We start from the raw sequence: 14476 nt of genomic DNA, 5'->3' as shown, positions 1-14476 counted from the left end.
CACGTTGCAGAGGGCGCACCAATGAGGAGACGTGGTTGATATGAATAAACAGCGGTAGGCCTGTGTGGTTACAGCCGGGCAGCGATGCGCAACGCCCCGCGTGTCCAGGGACTGGGTCTAAAGCTGCCGTGGTGCGGAGTTAAAAGATAGACAGCAAACCACAAATCCAAGTATTGAACGTCATTTATTGAGCACACGAGCAGAGCAGATAGTCTTTTAATTGGCACATGTAGAAAAGTGCATTGTCACGAAATAAAACTCAAGACATTCTACATTTTACTCAACGACTAATAGGGATATTTGTGTATTCAAGAAAGAGGATTTGCTATACTTTTTTAAATCAATATTTTGAAATTTCCTAATTGAAAAAGAGCTCTTCTTGCAACAATCACTGAAACCGATTGGATTGGAAAGCTGAACTTCAACAGCAACTTCCTGTTACATATAGGGGATATTGCCACACTATTCTTTCTAAGTGAGGCACATGGCATCAACTAATGACTGGAGCATCTTGAAAATAACCCAATCGGAAACCATTAATGGTTTCTATTTTCTATTGTATATAAAGGCATGTGTGAAATCTGGACTTCATTTAGAGTCAGGGTCTAACATCAGGATTTCAAAAATAAACAACTATTAGGAAATGATACCAAATACATCATAATCACTGCTAATTACACTTTTTTAACCTTGGAAAGTATAAGTACAATTATTTCCTCAAGTTAGGAGTAGAGTGGAGACTCAATTCAGGCGAAATTGAGTTTCTGCTTGTCCGAGCCACTTATGGAGGGAACATTATTCTTTCTTAGGATGATGGTTTTCTTGTACACTGCAGGAGATGCAATAACCATGAACCAAGCAATAGTTGGAAGGTAGTAGAAGATACATCCTGATGTAGGCGGGGAGGGGGGGGGGGGGGGGGGGGGTAGGCACTGCAACATTCGGACTGCGCATGTGGCCAATCCAACCATAACCTATTAGTAGGTTAACAAATAAATCAAGACTGCCTTGATTGTGTGGAAGAGGGACCACGCTCCTGCACAAAGTGTCTGCACAGAATCACCAACTACAACAGCTCTGTAGGACACGCGTGTATATTTTCAATCACCTTCAAAACAAAACAGACCATGAGGTTAATGTCGGTGGGTATGATAGGCCTTGAATATGAGAAAGATTTAGGAAAAATATATACATATATTTTACAAGAAAATCACATTTGAATACTGAATATTAAAACTGACACTCACTAGTTTTAATATAAAGCTGTGTTTACATACAGTCTCAGAGGGACAAAACTTCCCCTGTGGAGCCATTACATGGAGAAAATATTTCCTTGCTCCCTCCTTCCTTCTTTCTTTCACTACCGTGGCAGTGGTCAGTCAGCCCAAATGGATCAGGGTCATGACGGTGGTGTATTCGTGCTGCAGACTGTCCGTGTCAGTGTCGCACAGCGTGTAGTCGTCTTTGACGATCCGGTCGCAGCCAATCTCGCCGTTGCCAAACAGGCCGAAGAGCGGCGTGTTGGGGAACACCTTGTGAAAGGCGTCGGCCTCTACGTTAGGCTGGTTGTGGTAGTAGTTCTGGCCTCTCCCCACGCAGGCAAACATGAACCCTAGGGTGTTCCTCTCTGGAATTTTGGCTGCTTTTAGCCGCCGGATCGTGGCTTCGGCCGCCTTTGGGTTGCTGATTTCTTGGTCCAAGAGCACAGATGCCCCCTGCACCTTGGGGCCGCTCAAGGCCAGACCCACCACGCCGAAAGCCCCCTCGCTACAGCTACGGGGCGGCAAATAATGGCAGAGTGAATTCGGGATACAGTAAATAAAATAAAGCCACTGCTAGTTCAACGCTACAACTGTTAAAATGATAATTCCCAGTGTTTATTCATGAATTAAATTTTGAGCATAATTCCATGAATTGTAAAAGTGACACAGAAATAGCGGGATTCAATTGATGGTAGTTTACCCCCTCAGTCCCACATGATTTTGTCCCATTTCATTCTTTTGGCTACATTATCTCACTAAGCCTACATGCCGCAGCAAAGTGAAGGGTCCTATTTATTTTGACTCACATATCTAGAATCCCAAAGGAAAACATTTATACGGACTAATGCTCAAAATAGTGAATATAACCTCACATCAGCCTCTTGAAGGTATATTAATACACACTCAGCAGCACCAAGAAAAAGGAAGACCAGCGTCACTTTGTTTCTTCTTGTCAAGCTTTTCCGAACAGTAACTAAGCGGGGCGGGTCTTAAGATTGGTCAATTGTTATTTCTCTTTGTGGCATTATTAATCTTTGGAAAAAAAGGGGAAAAAAAGATACATGTTTTAATGAAGGACATAAACTCACCAGTGTCTAGGAGGAGAGAAAGCCGTTTCTACGAGCCCTCCTGCAATGAGAGCTTTGCTCTTGGCCAGAGGCTCCAGTATCTGGCTGAGGAAGTGTACTCCTCCAGATTTATATGCCTCATATACAAAGAGCAGTACCACGCGCAGCTCCGGGTTGTCAACTAGCCCTGGAAAGAAAGTGAAAAACAAAAAACTGAGAAAAAACAAGTTTTGGAAGAATTTCTAAAAAGGTATAATTTCCCTGTTTAGATTATTCAATAGTTGCTTTGAGCAAACACTCACCCGCTTCTTTCAGAGCCGTCGGACAAATGGACTTCTTGCAAAAATGAAAGGGCTTGATGTTGACACCTTCTATGCTGGGGAACATGATTGCAAAGCCGGCCTCCCCCTCCTGGTACTCCCGAGGAAGGCTGGAGCAGGAGCCACTGGGAGTCACTGCATGGAGTTGCAGGGATGAAGTGTATTAACTAATCAATGCCAAGCACGAAAAGAAAAGCTAGAGGAACAGCGGTCACTAGTGGACCCTCACAATTGCAGGCTGAATACTCATAACTGGATATTCACTCAACACCATAAACGGCCTCTGGGAGATTGTACATAAGAAACAACTACACAACAGGCGGAATGTTTGTACCGTTACTTAATGGCAATGAAGGGACTTCTAAACCTGCTCAGTTCCATTTAGCAGACAAAAGAGTTGATGCGCAAATGAGAAAACATGCTTGGATTACCAGAATTAAAAGACATTGACCACTCGTAAACCATTTAGACTTACAGGGTTTACATTTTTCTTCACTACAGAAAACATTGCACTGTAATTCGAAATGAGCAAATCCAGCACTTTAGTATCCCAGTCACTCCATCCTCCGGTTTATATAATTCATAAGCACTAATGCAAAAATACTTGATCTAAGTGTATCACAAGTCATCTTTTTAATACTGTGCATACCCATTACCGATATGCACGAATAACCAGATGTATTAGAGGCTTTATGGCAAACCTATTACAAGTAATTTATTGCCTTTAAACTAATCCAATCAAAGATTTAATTCAATTGAATTAGATGTGTGTGGAGACCTTGTGGTGACCCCTTAACTGCAATATCACAAAATCAGTGTTATTGCAAACAGCTGCGGCTGCCATTAAACCTGATCAACTACAGGAGGCCGATAAGCCATCATCCTGAGGAAAGAGAACACGGCTGATGGAGTCACTTCTCCGCAGGGTTGTGATTAAATGGAAAAATGGGGAGCACAGCACCACGCCGACGAGGCAATCTGTCAGAGGGAGAGGCGGCGAAGCGAGAGCCACCAGTAGTGCTTTACAACTAGGCAGCAGCAGAGGAGATTAATCGTAGCCCTCTTTGCTGAAAGGTGAACTATTCCTCTTTGATATACCCAAGAAACCTGGTTATTTTTCTGCTTTTTTTTGCATACCCTAGCAAGATGAATGTGATAGGCCACATATTGGTACCAGAATGGATTTTAAAGCTCAAATAACTTGCAAACATATAATTGCATGATTCCTTTACGTGGCTACTCATTTTCAATTGTGGGGGAGGGATGAGGGGAGGTGGGTTAGTTACTTGATACACTTACAGACTATTCCTGGCGTGGTGATACCCATGATGTCACAGCCTTTCGGGAAGCGCATATTCAGCTCTTCAACCATGTCTGGACTGTGGCGATTCTTTTTTACTTCAGGGGGAGAAAAAAACCAATTAAGATAACTATTTGATATACTTTTTCTAATAGGAAACATACGCATATACAACAATGTTCGATTAAGACAGATTTACACAAGCAAAGCGTTGTCAAGTTTTGCACAACACAGCTAAATACCTAACATTTTGAGGTCTGTAAGAAACAAATCTTAAAGATTAGTGTACAAGACTAAATTTTCTTTTATTGATGGTCCCGAAGGTGTCAATTAGTTCAATAGTTTTCACCACTGTCCTAAATCACTGGTCAAGCTGGCTCTACACTAAACTGTAAATAACCATAGCAACTATGAAATAAACTTTCATGACACCTTCAGCACATCAGTTCTGGATTTCTTTTTAAAGTAAACCTTCATGATATAAGTGCAATCATACTCAGTCATGAGTCACAACGTGTTCTACTGAAACTGCTGTGATATAGAGGGCAAAATGGACAAACTGGCCAGCGTTATAATATGAACTTGGCATCAAAGTGCAAAAATTCACAATCATGGCTACTGCAAAAATAAAGCAATTTTTACTGTTCATGGATTAGTCTGTAAGGCCCACTATGAATGTAAATAGTCCAAATTAGTGACTTTCAGTTATTGTGGTACCCATACAATTGAGTTTTTGAGGCTATTCAATGGGATTCATGACGTTCATGATACTTCAAACTTCACTTTTCAAACACAACTCAAATTATTGTGCACAACAGTGGTTATCCACCTACCCAAATGACCACAATAGGAAAAGGCCAACAACAGTGGAAAAACAATATACAATACCAACCTTTATTTTGTCTGCAATCAGGTCGTCCAGTGAAGTTTTCAATGTCTACTATTGTCAGAACCGTTTTGGGAAGAAGAAACACTTTCTGGAAAGATTGACAAGGGGCATATGTTAAAAATTCATTGCAATCTAGATACAAGACCTGACCAAACAAAATCTTACCCCTTTTCTTCAATGTGTGCCAAAGTGTGACCCATGCTTTTACAATCCGAATACACTTCGGCCCTTAGCAATGCAGGGTAAGGTCACAGGTCATTTGAACATCCTCTTCTACTCACTCACCTCCACCTCCTCGGCCAGGATGCCGCAGAGGACATGGGCCCCTGAGGCGGACGGCCCGCAGGCCGACACCCAGGTCAGCTGCTGCTGAGTCCTCAGCACCCTACGGGCACAGTTCCTCCACAGTCTGCACACCCTGGGGACCACAAACACACCGCGCTTTACCCGAGGCTAGCTGCTAGGAACCCGGGTTAGCCTCCTCAAGTTTTCCTGCTTCGGTCAGACACAAATAAAATAAACACGACTGGGCGGCTGCATGCAGGTACAAAAACGTTTAGTTGGGTGAAGTGAAACGACTCCAATTCACTTCATAAATGTGTACCATGTCTGTGAAAAAAAAGACACGTTTCGGTTCCTTTCTTCAGCCATTCGAGAAGTTAACGGTTGAGCTTACCAACATCTCCCCGGTAGCTTACCTCGCGACCCGCAGCAGCGATTTGGTCGGTACGAACGTCAGGATTCGCTCGACCACTTCCGCAACATTGCTGAGTACGTATGCGGCCTTGCTGTCTTCTAAATACTCGGTAAATTCTTCATTTTCACCCATATTTTGTTATGAAGTCGTGGTAGTCTTTTTTTTTCCTCCAGACTGCCCAGCTACGACCTTTGACCTCTGCGGCTCAGACGATGCTGCCCCCTGTGGCGAGGAGGAGTTAGGGCACTGAGGTCTATTTTCTGTAGGTCTATTTTCTGTAGTTTAATTTTAAAAGGAGTTTAAATGAGTTTTCGGTCGTTATGCAAGACAGAACATATTTGCACTAACTATTAGTACGTTTTTCTTTACCCTTGCAAATCACTGGTCTCTTTAGCATTATTTAATTTATATTATTGAAAACAAAGTTGGAAGGTAAAAAAGGCCATACTGAGGTCATAGTCCTTAATAATCTGGAGTTTTATTTCAAGCACTAAAACACCAAATATATTCCTAAAACATAGTTGGTGTTTACAAACAGAATTACCTCATGAAGCTAGCCAAAGTAATGACAACCAAGGTTGATTGCCTACTTTCACCTTCATTTTTTCTGAAAGTAAAAAAATAAAACCAGACTTAGCACAAGGTATTCTTGAACCAACCATTTATTACACAAGCTTTACCAAGATAAAATGGGAGCAACAAAAAATAGAATTGATCAACGTGGGCAGAAATCGTGGAAACATTAGCTAATTAAATCATACATTCAAGCATCTGTGCCAATTCAGTCCATCCTGGGAAGTGTACATAAGACACTATATCATTTTACAATACAGAGGAAACCAGGAAAACAACTTACACGTAATAAAAGTCCCTTTATATAACCGGGTCTTAATTTATGGCTTGTATGACATTTTTGTGCAGTGCATTTCCACAAAAGTGCTAATTCTCCCAACATTTACAATGTAAACTTTAATGATGTGCCATGAATGATAACTGACCTTTGATTAGTGTGGAATGCAAAGCCTGTATGTAACTGATGCCCACTGAAGCAGTGCAGGCTACCTTGTGTAGAGCTGGTTTCTTCGGGATAAGAAGTTCAGAGGACACTTTTAAACACAAGTCCAAACATCTGTTGCAGCCGTGTCAGAGTCGATGAAGCAATGTCGGGAGATGAACACAGCTGGGTCAAATGTTAAGCATCTCCACTAAAAACTGATCCAGCATCCGCTGTACGTTGAGGCTTTCTTCTTTAGCGCGTGCGAGTTTATCTGTTAATACAGCATTGCATTGGTTAAAATTGTTATTATTTTTAAACACCACCCAAAGATGCACAGGATTTAAACAGACAAAGCTCTAGTCCAGGATAACAAACACCATTGTGAGCATTCATTAACTACAATGCTGTAGCAGGCCACCTCCTGTGAATATTCTACTCAAACCATAGACGGGGCTGTAGCTACGAAATAACGCTTCTTAATCATTTAGTTACTCTAAGCACTTTCAGGTCATTATCACAGCTTTTATTTGGTCTTTGTCCTTTCAATTTTACTCTAAGGCTTAATGTTAGCTCAATAAACCCTATATCCATACATGACTGCAATTTATCTCTAAAACTAGTATGCTTATATAATTCTTTGGACGTGGCTTCTCTCCACATGTACAGCACTGCATCCATTCTGCTTCAAACTAAAGCACACAGCTTGTGTTCCTATTCAAACTGAAGGGAAATTGAATCAACAAGTCAAATCTGTATTAAGGGCAGAACAACAGCAGTGTAGTTCTTGGGCAAGCTGAACACCATCTTGTAATATAAATTTTGACTTTTTTTTTTTTTTTTCCCTCAATTTAGAAGTGGTGTACCAGGCATTCTGGACAGGTTGCGTCATTTCATGAGCCTCTCAGAGGTCACCCACTTCAGCTCATGAGAAACCGCACCATGCAGATTCCCACAGGAGTGCTACATCCCTGTCGATAACCGATTAGTAATTATGAAACCCGCCACGACTTTCCATGACCCGAGGTGGTCTGACCTCCCACCCGATTTAGCCAGTTTTAGCATGCATAATGTGAAACTTCCCCTTTGTTTAAAGTATTCATGGGTTTAAGCCTTGGGTCAGACACTGTCTATACCCTTTTTATATCACAGTAGTATACAATATAAGCCAGGACGTTTGAGATTCAGAATGAAAGGAGGCCATTCCAGCCTACGCCTCGTTTAAGGCTACTCTCAGTTCATTGGTCAGGATGCGGTTTTTCTCAAGCTGCTTGTATAGATGGTCTTGACAATCAGACAGCAGGTGAGAAAGGAAAAGAGAAGGTAGGTTAGTACAAGAGACAAAGAGTTAGTGCTTTAAAGATAAATACAGAACAAGTGTCAGTTTGAATCAGGTGGTTGGGCGGCAGTTCTGAATCGTTGAACTAAAGCAACAGCTCACTGCAGTTGTCCTTCACTTTTCATGAGGTCAAGACTTCACTAATCTGTCCTGGCAACACTCTACTAGCCAAGAGGTATGCCTCGCATGTTACAAACCCCTTAAAATTTTTAAAAAAAAGATCTTTCAGAGGTTAGTCAGTGCTGAAAATCTCTTGAGGTGCAGTTGTTTCTAAAGTATGCTTGAGATACTAGGTTTTAGGAGCAATCGTTCGTTGCATATACAATACAGAAAGCTGCCTCACAAATGTCCATATATACTGTAAAGCAGGTAACCTGGCATGATCAAATCAGCAAACAATGGTCGTATTTCATGCAAACACTAGTTTGTTCACAGATACATTTAACATCCTAACAGCATAACAAACAGCAGTCCTCTCAAACAGAAAAACAAACAGTGGATGTGGGAGGAGCTTCAGAGTTTATTCAAAAGCTGCTCAACAGAACAAATTAAGACGAAGAATAAGAATTTAAAAAAAAGGACGGGACAAATAGAAATGAAGAAACATCACCAGTGGAAGGGGAAAGGGCTGGTATAGATGGAAGAATGTTTATTTCACAGAATGCATTATGGCAGGTCAGTGTGAAAGACGAAGAGGTGGATGGCAGCAGCGACAGCCCAATGTGCAGTAGGAGTGGTGCAGTGGGGAAATACAGAGACGGGCTGTGCTGCACAGGAGAGAGATGATGCTCAAACTGCTTCTTCAGTGAGGGCAGGAAAAATTTAGCTGCGGAAAATTAAAAAAAAAAAAAATACCCAAGTGTTGGAGGAATGAAAAAAAGGTATGGAACATAAATTACATGCAGAACTAAAGAGGGAAATCAAAGATGCTAAAGAAAATGAAAACCAAGCTTATGAAAAAAGGAGAAAAAAAGCTATAGAGGCTACGGTAGTTAGAAGTTAACCAAAAGGTTTGTAGCATCTAGGCCTACAAATCTAGTCAAAAACAAGCCAAAAGCACCTTTAATTAACACGCACATCAAGGTTAGACAAGCAGTGAAAGAGGATTTCTAAGAAATCTACTCCTGTATAACAGTTGAATTTAAATCACTGCACTCAAACATGCCACTAGGGGGAGCCATTGTATCTTGATTGCTGTGGTTAGTGTTGCTGAGATCCAAGGCACAAAGCATGAACAAGCAAGGTGAATTACATGGAAGTCATGTCGTTGAGGGCGTGGTCCAGCTCCTCGCTGATGGCCTTGTATTTCAGTTTCTGGGCATACAGCTCATCTATTTTGTGGTAATTATGTTGAAGTGGCAGTGAAGGTTTTGCAAAAAATAAGACAGACAAATAATAGCGTCAGAACAGAAGTAAAAAGAAGGTAAACAAAGAGGGAAATTAAAATGAAAGGCCAGACAGAAATAGGAAGCGTACATGCAACAGCTGCTGATGTGTCACATTCCTGAGGAGTCACTGAGAAACTGCATCACATGTTCCCTGACCCTGTGATGACAGCTTGGGACTCGCCGGCCTTCATCGGTCACTACACTAGAATGCTTTATGGCATTGTGGTGAGAAAAGTTGTTGCCCACATGAATAAAATCAGGCAGGCCTCTGTGCTCTCCCTCCAACCTACGGTGCGGATATTTGTACCGAGGTCCATTAAACTCTCTGCTGCCCAGATAAATAGACCTACCCAATAAATAGACTGTCTTTACAAGAGAGGCCCTTCTTTATGGAGTTACCCTTTGAGAAATTCCAAAAAAGACTTCACTATATGATATCAAAAGAGAACTCACTCCACTAGGGAACCTAAATAAACAAGGTTACCATTTAACTAAATGCATAGTACTGAAATAGGAACCCCTACATTTTAGCTGAATGGCCAAAAATGGAGGCAAAGACTCTTACCTTCCAGATCGTCGATGGTCTTCTCAAGCTTGGCGACTGATCTCTCAGCAAACTCAGCGCGGGTCTCGGCCTGAGTGGAGGAATACAGTCAAACATTAGCAGGTCACATTAAGGTTAAAAACTCCATCCACAGCGCATGCATGTAAAGCAGTTAGGGCCGGTTAAAGTAAATAAAAGTAATATTTCACCTGTTGCAAAAAAAAAAGCTTTCCAAAACTGATACAGATATCCATGATTGCTTAACTATTTTCTCACTAGTGAATTGTGCTCAATTAAGTCAACTCACCTCCTTCAACTTGTCTGTAAGAACCTTGATCTCCTCCTCGTACTTGTCCTCCTTCTGAGAGTACTGAGGTCATACACAGAGGCCAGAGTCACAAGTCGCAAACACACAAGACACATTGTTTTGTTTGCCATGTTTTTGGTCGCCATCGGCAATCCCACCTTTTCCGCCTGGGCCTCCAGAGACTTGAGGTTGTTCTGCACCGTTTTCAGCTCCTCGTCGAGCTCGGAGCATTTGCTGTTAGTTCATGGTTAGGTTGAAGAAAGATGCCCCAGACAAACAAAGAAATATTCAGAATTTAAGTTTGTTTGAAACCGTATTTGAAATTGCGACTCGACGGAACAGGTGTAGGGGAAAGTGAAGGAAGTGTCAACCTCTCCGACATCTCAGCACGCTCCTCTGTACGTTCCAAGTCACTCTCAATGATCACCAGCTTACGGGCCACCTGAAGTCACAAAGTACACACTTCAGTCCCACAGAATTACATTTATTTTACAACCGTAACTTATTGTTTAGCATTTGGGGTCAGAAAGTCAGGCTGACGTCAGCTGTCCCATTAAATCAAAAGAATGTGACAGATGCAACGTTCACGACTGCAGTGAACAGCTGAGAAACATGCCTCCTCGTATTTGCGGTCAGCCTCCTCTGCAATGTGTTTGGCCTCCTTCAGCTGGATCTCCTGCAGCTCCATCTTCTCCTCGTCCTTCATTGCCCTGTTCTCAATGACCTTCATGCCTCTGAATGACAGAAAACGATGGCAGGGCGGTCATGGGCACCAGAAAAGGACAGTATTATATCCAATATAAGGATATTAGAGCTAGTATTTATTTTTTATGACTATCATTTTGTTGTATAAAATTGTAGGATTCTCTCCCCCCACCCCAGACGAGTTGGTCTCATTTCGTAGCTTGTTAGTCATTGTTAATGCACTTCAAACCTAAATGCATTAAAAATGCTATTTAAATAAAGTAGCATGATTGAGATCCTGACAGACCCAGGTGAGGAGTGTTCCCCACTATTATCCATACGGTCAATACCTGCACGTATTACAGTGGAAGACATTCAATTCCATGTGGTAAAGGCCACTACCGCTGTTTTGCTGGGCCCACTTTGCATCAATATAAAGACATTTGTAAAGACGGCAACGATTTCCTTTTCTAGTATGCAAAGCATCTAAACAAACTACTTTTCTGTCCCTGTGTTTTAATGTAATGCTATCATTCAGCCACCAGTGGCAGCACTGAGCAAAATGAGTCAGGTGCAATCTATGAGGTTTCACTGCAACATTTCAGTGAAGAGTACTGTACAGCTTCAAAACGGTTCTGTAGAGTACCAAGAACTAACAGCAGGTCTCATAAGTGGGCCATGTTGCAGGTGCAAGGTAACCCACCTCTCGCTCTCATCAGCAGCCTTCTCGGCCTCCTCCAGCTTGGTGAGTGCTGTGGCCAGACGCTCCTGAGCGCGGTCCAACTCCTCCTCGACCAGCTGAATACGTCTGTTCAGGGAAGCTACATCACCCTCAGCCTGGCAGGGCGAAACACCACAAAAGTCAGATCAGGTGCTTTTTGTGGCCTGACATGTGCATGTTTCAGTGGCCTACAGCATGCAGCCCATCCCAAACTCTCCACTGAAAGCTTGGGCTGGGTCAGTAGTCAGGGCGCGAGGGACGGCTGCAGGATCCAATATGCACATTTCAGTCACATTTAGTCTTTTTAATACAACTTTCAAACCTTGCACAAGTTGGAAGCACCTTAACAGATCGTTCCAGACTAAACGACACCCAATACATGTGTTATTTCCACTCATGGCTGCACGTTCCTGAGTCACTGCGATTTGATTACCTTTTCGCATAAATGGCCACAATATTAATCATTTCAAAAGGGGGAAGGAAGCTGCTCTTTTTTTTCCACCTCCAACCAGCTAATTAGCTTGCGGGAGTTTCACCTGTGCCGCTGCAACGTTAGCCTGCTTGTTACCGGGGTGGTGTCCCTTCATCTACCCGGCGTTTCCTCCCATTGTTACCGGGGTGGTGTCCCTTCATCGACCCGGCGCTAAACTCTCATCTCACAACGGGCTGATTTTAAGTCCCAAGTCGCCATGCCTGAGGGCCCGAGCGGCCACGCTTTTTGACCACATTTAACGCTTAATGCCATCTGCAGCCTGGAGACTAATTGCCTTAAATAATTAGGGGCGGCTTACTGATTCCCTCGCGCTCCTCTCCTGGTTCAAGTCCCGCTGTAACAGGGCGGCGCGGTCCTCGGCCACATCGGCCTGGTCCTGCAACGACTTGATTTTCTTCTTCACAGCTTCCAGAGAGCTCCCACCGGCCATTTCTGCTTCTTTTCTTTTGGTTTGGTTGGTCGGTCGGTCTCAGCTAAGCTAGTGTTTTTCTCTCAGCTCTGTCTCGCTGCAGGCGGACGCGCGCACACACAGACACACACACACGCGTTGGGAGATGCGGCGCCTTTGATCCCTACCCCCACCGCCTTTAATCAACCACTGATGAGGATTGGGATTGGGACGGGCCACCTACCCCGGAAGTACACGCGAGGAATAAGAAATACATTTATATTATCGAAATACTTTTTGCATTGATGGCTAATTGTATTTACTTTTAAAATTCATGTAGTTTTTCTACTTTTTGTAAAATTATGTTAAACAACTTTCTAAATTAACGTGCTTGAGGCTTCTGAATTGAGCCAACCCTATCACAATCAAAGCACCAAACCAAAGATACTGTGGGTAAAACTCAAATTACAATTTAAGAAATGGTATAATTTTACGACAGAGATAATATTATAATTAGTATAATTAGTTGTGTAATTGACTACAGTCTTTGTGCTATATGCTAAACACTTTTATTTTCTACTTTTGCTATGCAGACACAAAACTCACCACCGTGTTGCATTTTAGGGGTATGTTATTTTAAGAATTTATTTATTTCCAACTATATATCCTGATTAGGGAATTGCAGTCAGCGGAGGCCGGTGAGGCAGTAGCTACAGGTAGCGCTCAGGTATACCAGCGTAATACGTTTTGAGCAGTACCTCCATCTCCATGTTTGTGTATTGAAGGTCTAGTTCCCTTATATGAGGTATGGATATATCTGTTTTTGTACTTTGTGAGTTTCCATATGATCTTAATCAATCTTAAACAATCAAGCAATAAAAGAAAAAAGTTTACTTTATGGAAACAATAGTAACTTGTTTCATGTTATCTCAATAGTATTGATGACATTGTTGATGTGGCAGATTGTGATGTGTTAAATGCAATTAATAAACAAGTAATTTAATCAGCATTGAAATGAACTGTTAAGTTACAGCTGGAACTAGAACAACTGTGTGTACATACAAGACCAATATGTCTTCATAACCATGCATCAGATTTATTGGACTACCTGTATGAGGGCTGGTAATGATCTTTGACCATTAGGTTGTGGGTGACCCACTGGCTTCTCTACCAGTCAGTCAGCCCATTTACTTACATCTGTGGCTTTCGTCTCAGCGAGCTCCAGTTTCTCCTGGGCATCCTTCAGGGCTTCGGAGTACTTGTCCAACTCATCCTCAGTTGACTTGAGCTTCTTCTGCAGTCCTGCCAGGTCATCATCAAGCTCGAATACAAAGGCCAGATGAGGTTTACTAACTACGCAGACACCATTACTCTCATATTTAATCACATGTCATAATGACCCCTCAAAAAACAACCATCTAGAATTTCAACCACTATACTTATTATTAAACATTACAGCTAAAATCAATCAAAGACAAAGAACAAAAACAAGAAAAAACATTCAAATCAGAATTGAATCACAAGCCACAGGACATGCAGGCAGCACCGAGCCATTGGCTCCTGTGCGTAAAGGCACCACCGCGGGTCCCGACCTGTTTGCTCCTGTCCTCCGCTGCTTTCTTGTCTGACTCGGCCTGCTCAGCTCTGTCCAATGCGCTCTCCTTGTCGAGCTTCAGCATCTGCATCTTTTTCTTGATGGCATCCATGGCTGCTTATCTTCAGGGGTGTGCGCCGCGCACAACTAAGGTGGGACTAGATGAAAGGATGCGAACCACACGGAGCGGCCAGCTGGAGTGCAGTGAGTCAAATGTGTGGTTCGGACTCAGACAGTTGATGGATACCCGATTATTTTTTTAAACAACGGCAGCTGTCAACGCCGGACCTGCCTTTTTTTTTACTGTATCTCCTCAGTGATTCGCTCCACTGCTGCGGGTCGTAAACGTCAGGAGCCGGGGGAGGGCACCAAGTCAAGACTCCTCAGCCCACTCCTTTTTCTAACACCCCCCAAGTGACAGGTAGGAAGTATGGTTTGTAGAATCAAAGAAGTAGTAGTTTCTCTCACTTGGGTGTATTTTGGAGAGTT

At 42.6% G+C, this 14476-nt stretch overlaps 2 protein-coding genes across 9 annotated transcripts; both read right to left on the bottom strand.

Annotated features, from left to right (window-relative positions):
• Nucleotides 1–171: 171 nt before the first annotated feature.
• On the bottom strand, nt 172–5743 carry fbxo22 (F-box protein 22). Its single transcript, XM_037487664.2, has 7 exons — nt 5537–5743; nt 5124–5256; nt 4842–4926; nt 3949–4047; nt 2632–2784; nt 2351–2516; nt 172–1773 (listed from the first exon to the last, which is right to left on the bottom strand). Exons 1-7 carry the CDS (start codon nt 5665–5667, stop codon nt 1380–1382), a joined length of 1161 nt encoding a protein of 386 aa, XP_037343561.2. The 5' UTR covers nt 5668–5743; the 3' UTR covers nt 172–1379.
• A 436-nt stretch (nt 5744–6179) lies between these two features.
• Nucleotides 6180–14214, bottom strand: tpma (alpha-tropomyosin). Of its 8 annotated transcripts, none has more exons than XM_037487627.2 (10): nt 13986–14214; nt 13589–13714; nt 11495–11628; nt 10724–10841; nt 10479–10549; nt 10266–10341; nt 10108–10170; nt 9822–9891; nt 9121–9199; nt 6180–7813 (listed from the first exon to the last, which is right to left on the bottom strand). In XM_037487627.2, exons 1-10 carry the CDS (start codon nt 14097–14099, stop codon nt 7792–7794), a joined length of 873 nt encoding a protein of 290 aa, XP_037343524.2. In that variant the 5' UTR covers nt 14100–14214; the 3' UTR covers nt 6180–7791. The 8 variants fall into 8 exon arrangements, with proteins under 8 accessions (XP_037343524.2, XP_037343528.2, XP_037343525.2 ...); XM_037487629.2 differs by lacking the exon at nt 6180–7813 and adding an exon at nt 8369–8694 and having other exon boundaries at nt 13986–14213; XM_037487631.2 differs by lacking the exon at nt 9121–9199 and having other exon boundaries at nt 13986–14211.
• Nucleotides 14215–14476: the final 262 nt, after the last annotated feature.

This window comes from Pungitius pungitius, chromosome 4 (genome assembly GCF_949316345.1).
Source record: "Pungitius pungitius chromosome 4, fPunPun2.1, whole genome shotgun sequence".
Lineage (NCBI taxonomy): Eukaryota > Metazoa > Chordata > Actinopteri > Perciformes > Gasterosteidae > Pungitius > Pungitius pungitius.
The sequence above is the reverse complement of the archived record's forward strand: the minus strand, read 5'-3'. Positions and strand labels throughout refer to the sequence as shown.

What these genes read in the sequence shown, in the direction of transcription:
- fbxo22 (XM_037487664.2), bottom strand. Translation starts at nt 5,667, where the DNA reads ATGGGTGAAAATGAAGAATTTACCGAGTATTTAGAAGACAGCAAGGCC. An exon ending in TCCTGGCCGAGGAGGTGGAG is followed by an intron (nt 4,927 to 5,123) that starts GTGAGTGAGTAG and finishes CAATCTTTCCAG; the next exon opens with AAAGTGTTTCTTCTTCCCAA. An exon ending in GACGGCTCTGAAAGAAGCGG is followed by an intron (nt 2,517 to 2,631) that starts GTGAGTGTTTGC and finishes CTTTCTTTCCAG; the next exon opens with GGCTAGTTGACAACCCGGAG.
- tpma (XM_037487627.2), bottom strand. Translation starts at nt 14,099, where the DNA reads ATGGATGCCATCAAGAAAAAGATGCAGATGCTGAAGCTCGACAAGGAG. An exon ending in GCTGCTGATGAGAGCGAGAG is followed by an intron (nt 10,842 to 11,494) that starts GTGGGTTACCTT and finishes TCTGTCATTCAG; the next exon opens with AGGCATGAAGGTCATTGAGA. An exon ending in TGGAGGCCCAGGCGGAAAAG is followed by an intron (nt 10,171 to 10,265) that starts GTGGGATTGCCG and finishes GTATGACCTCAG; the next exon opens with TACTCTCAGAAGGAGGACAA.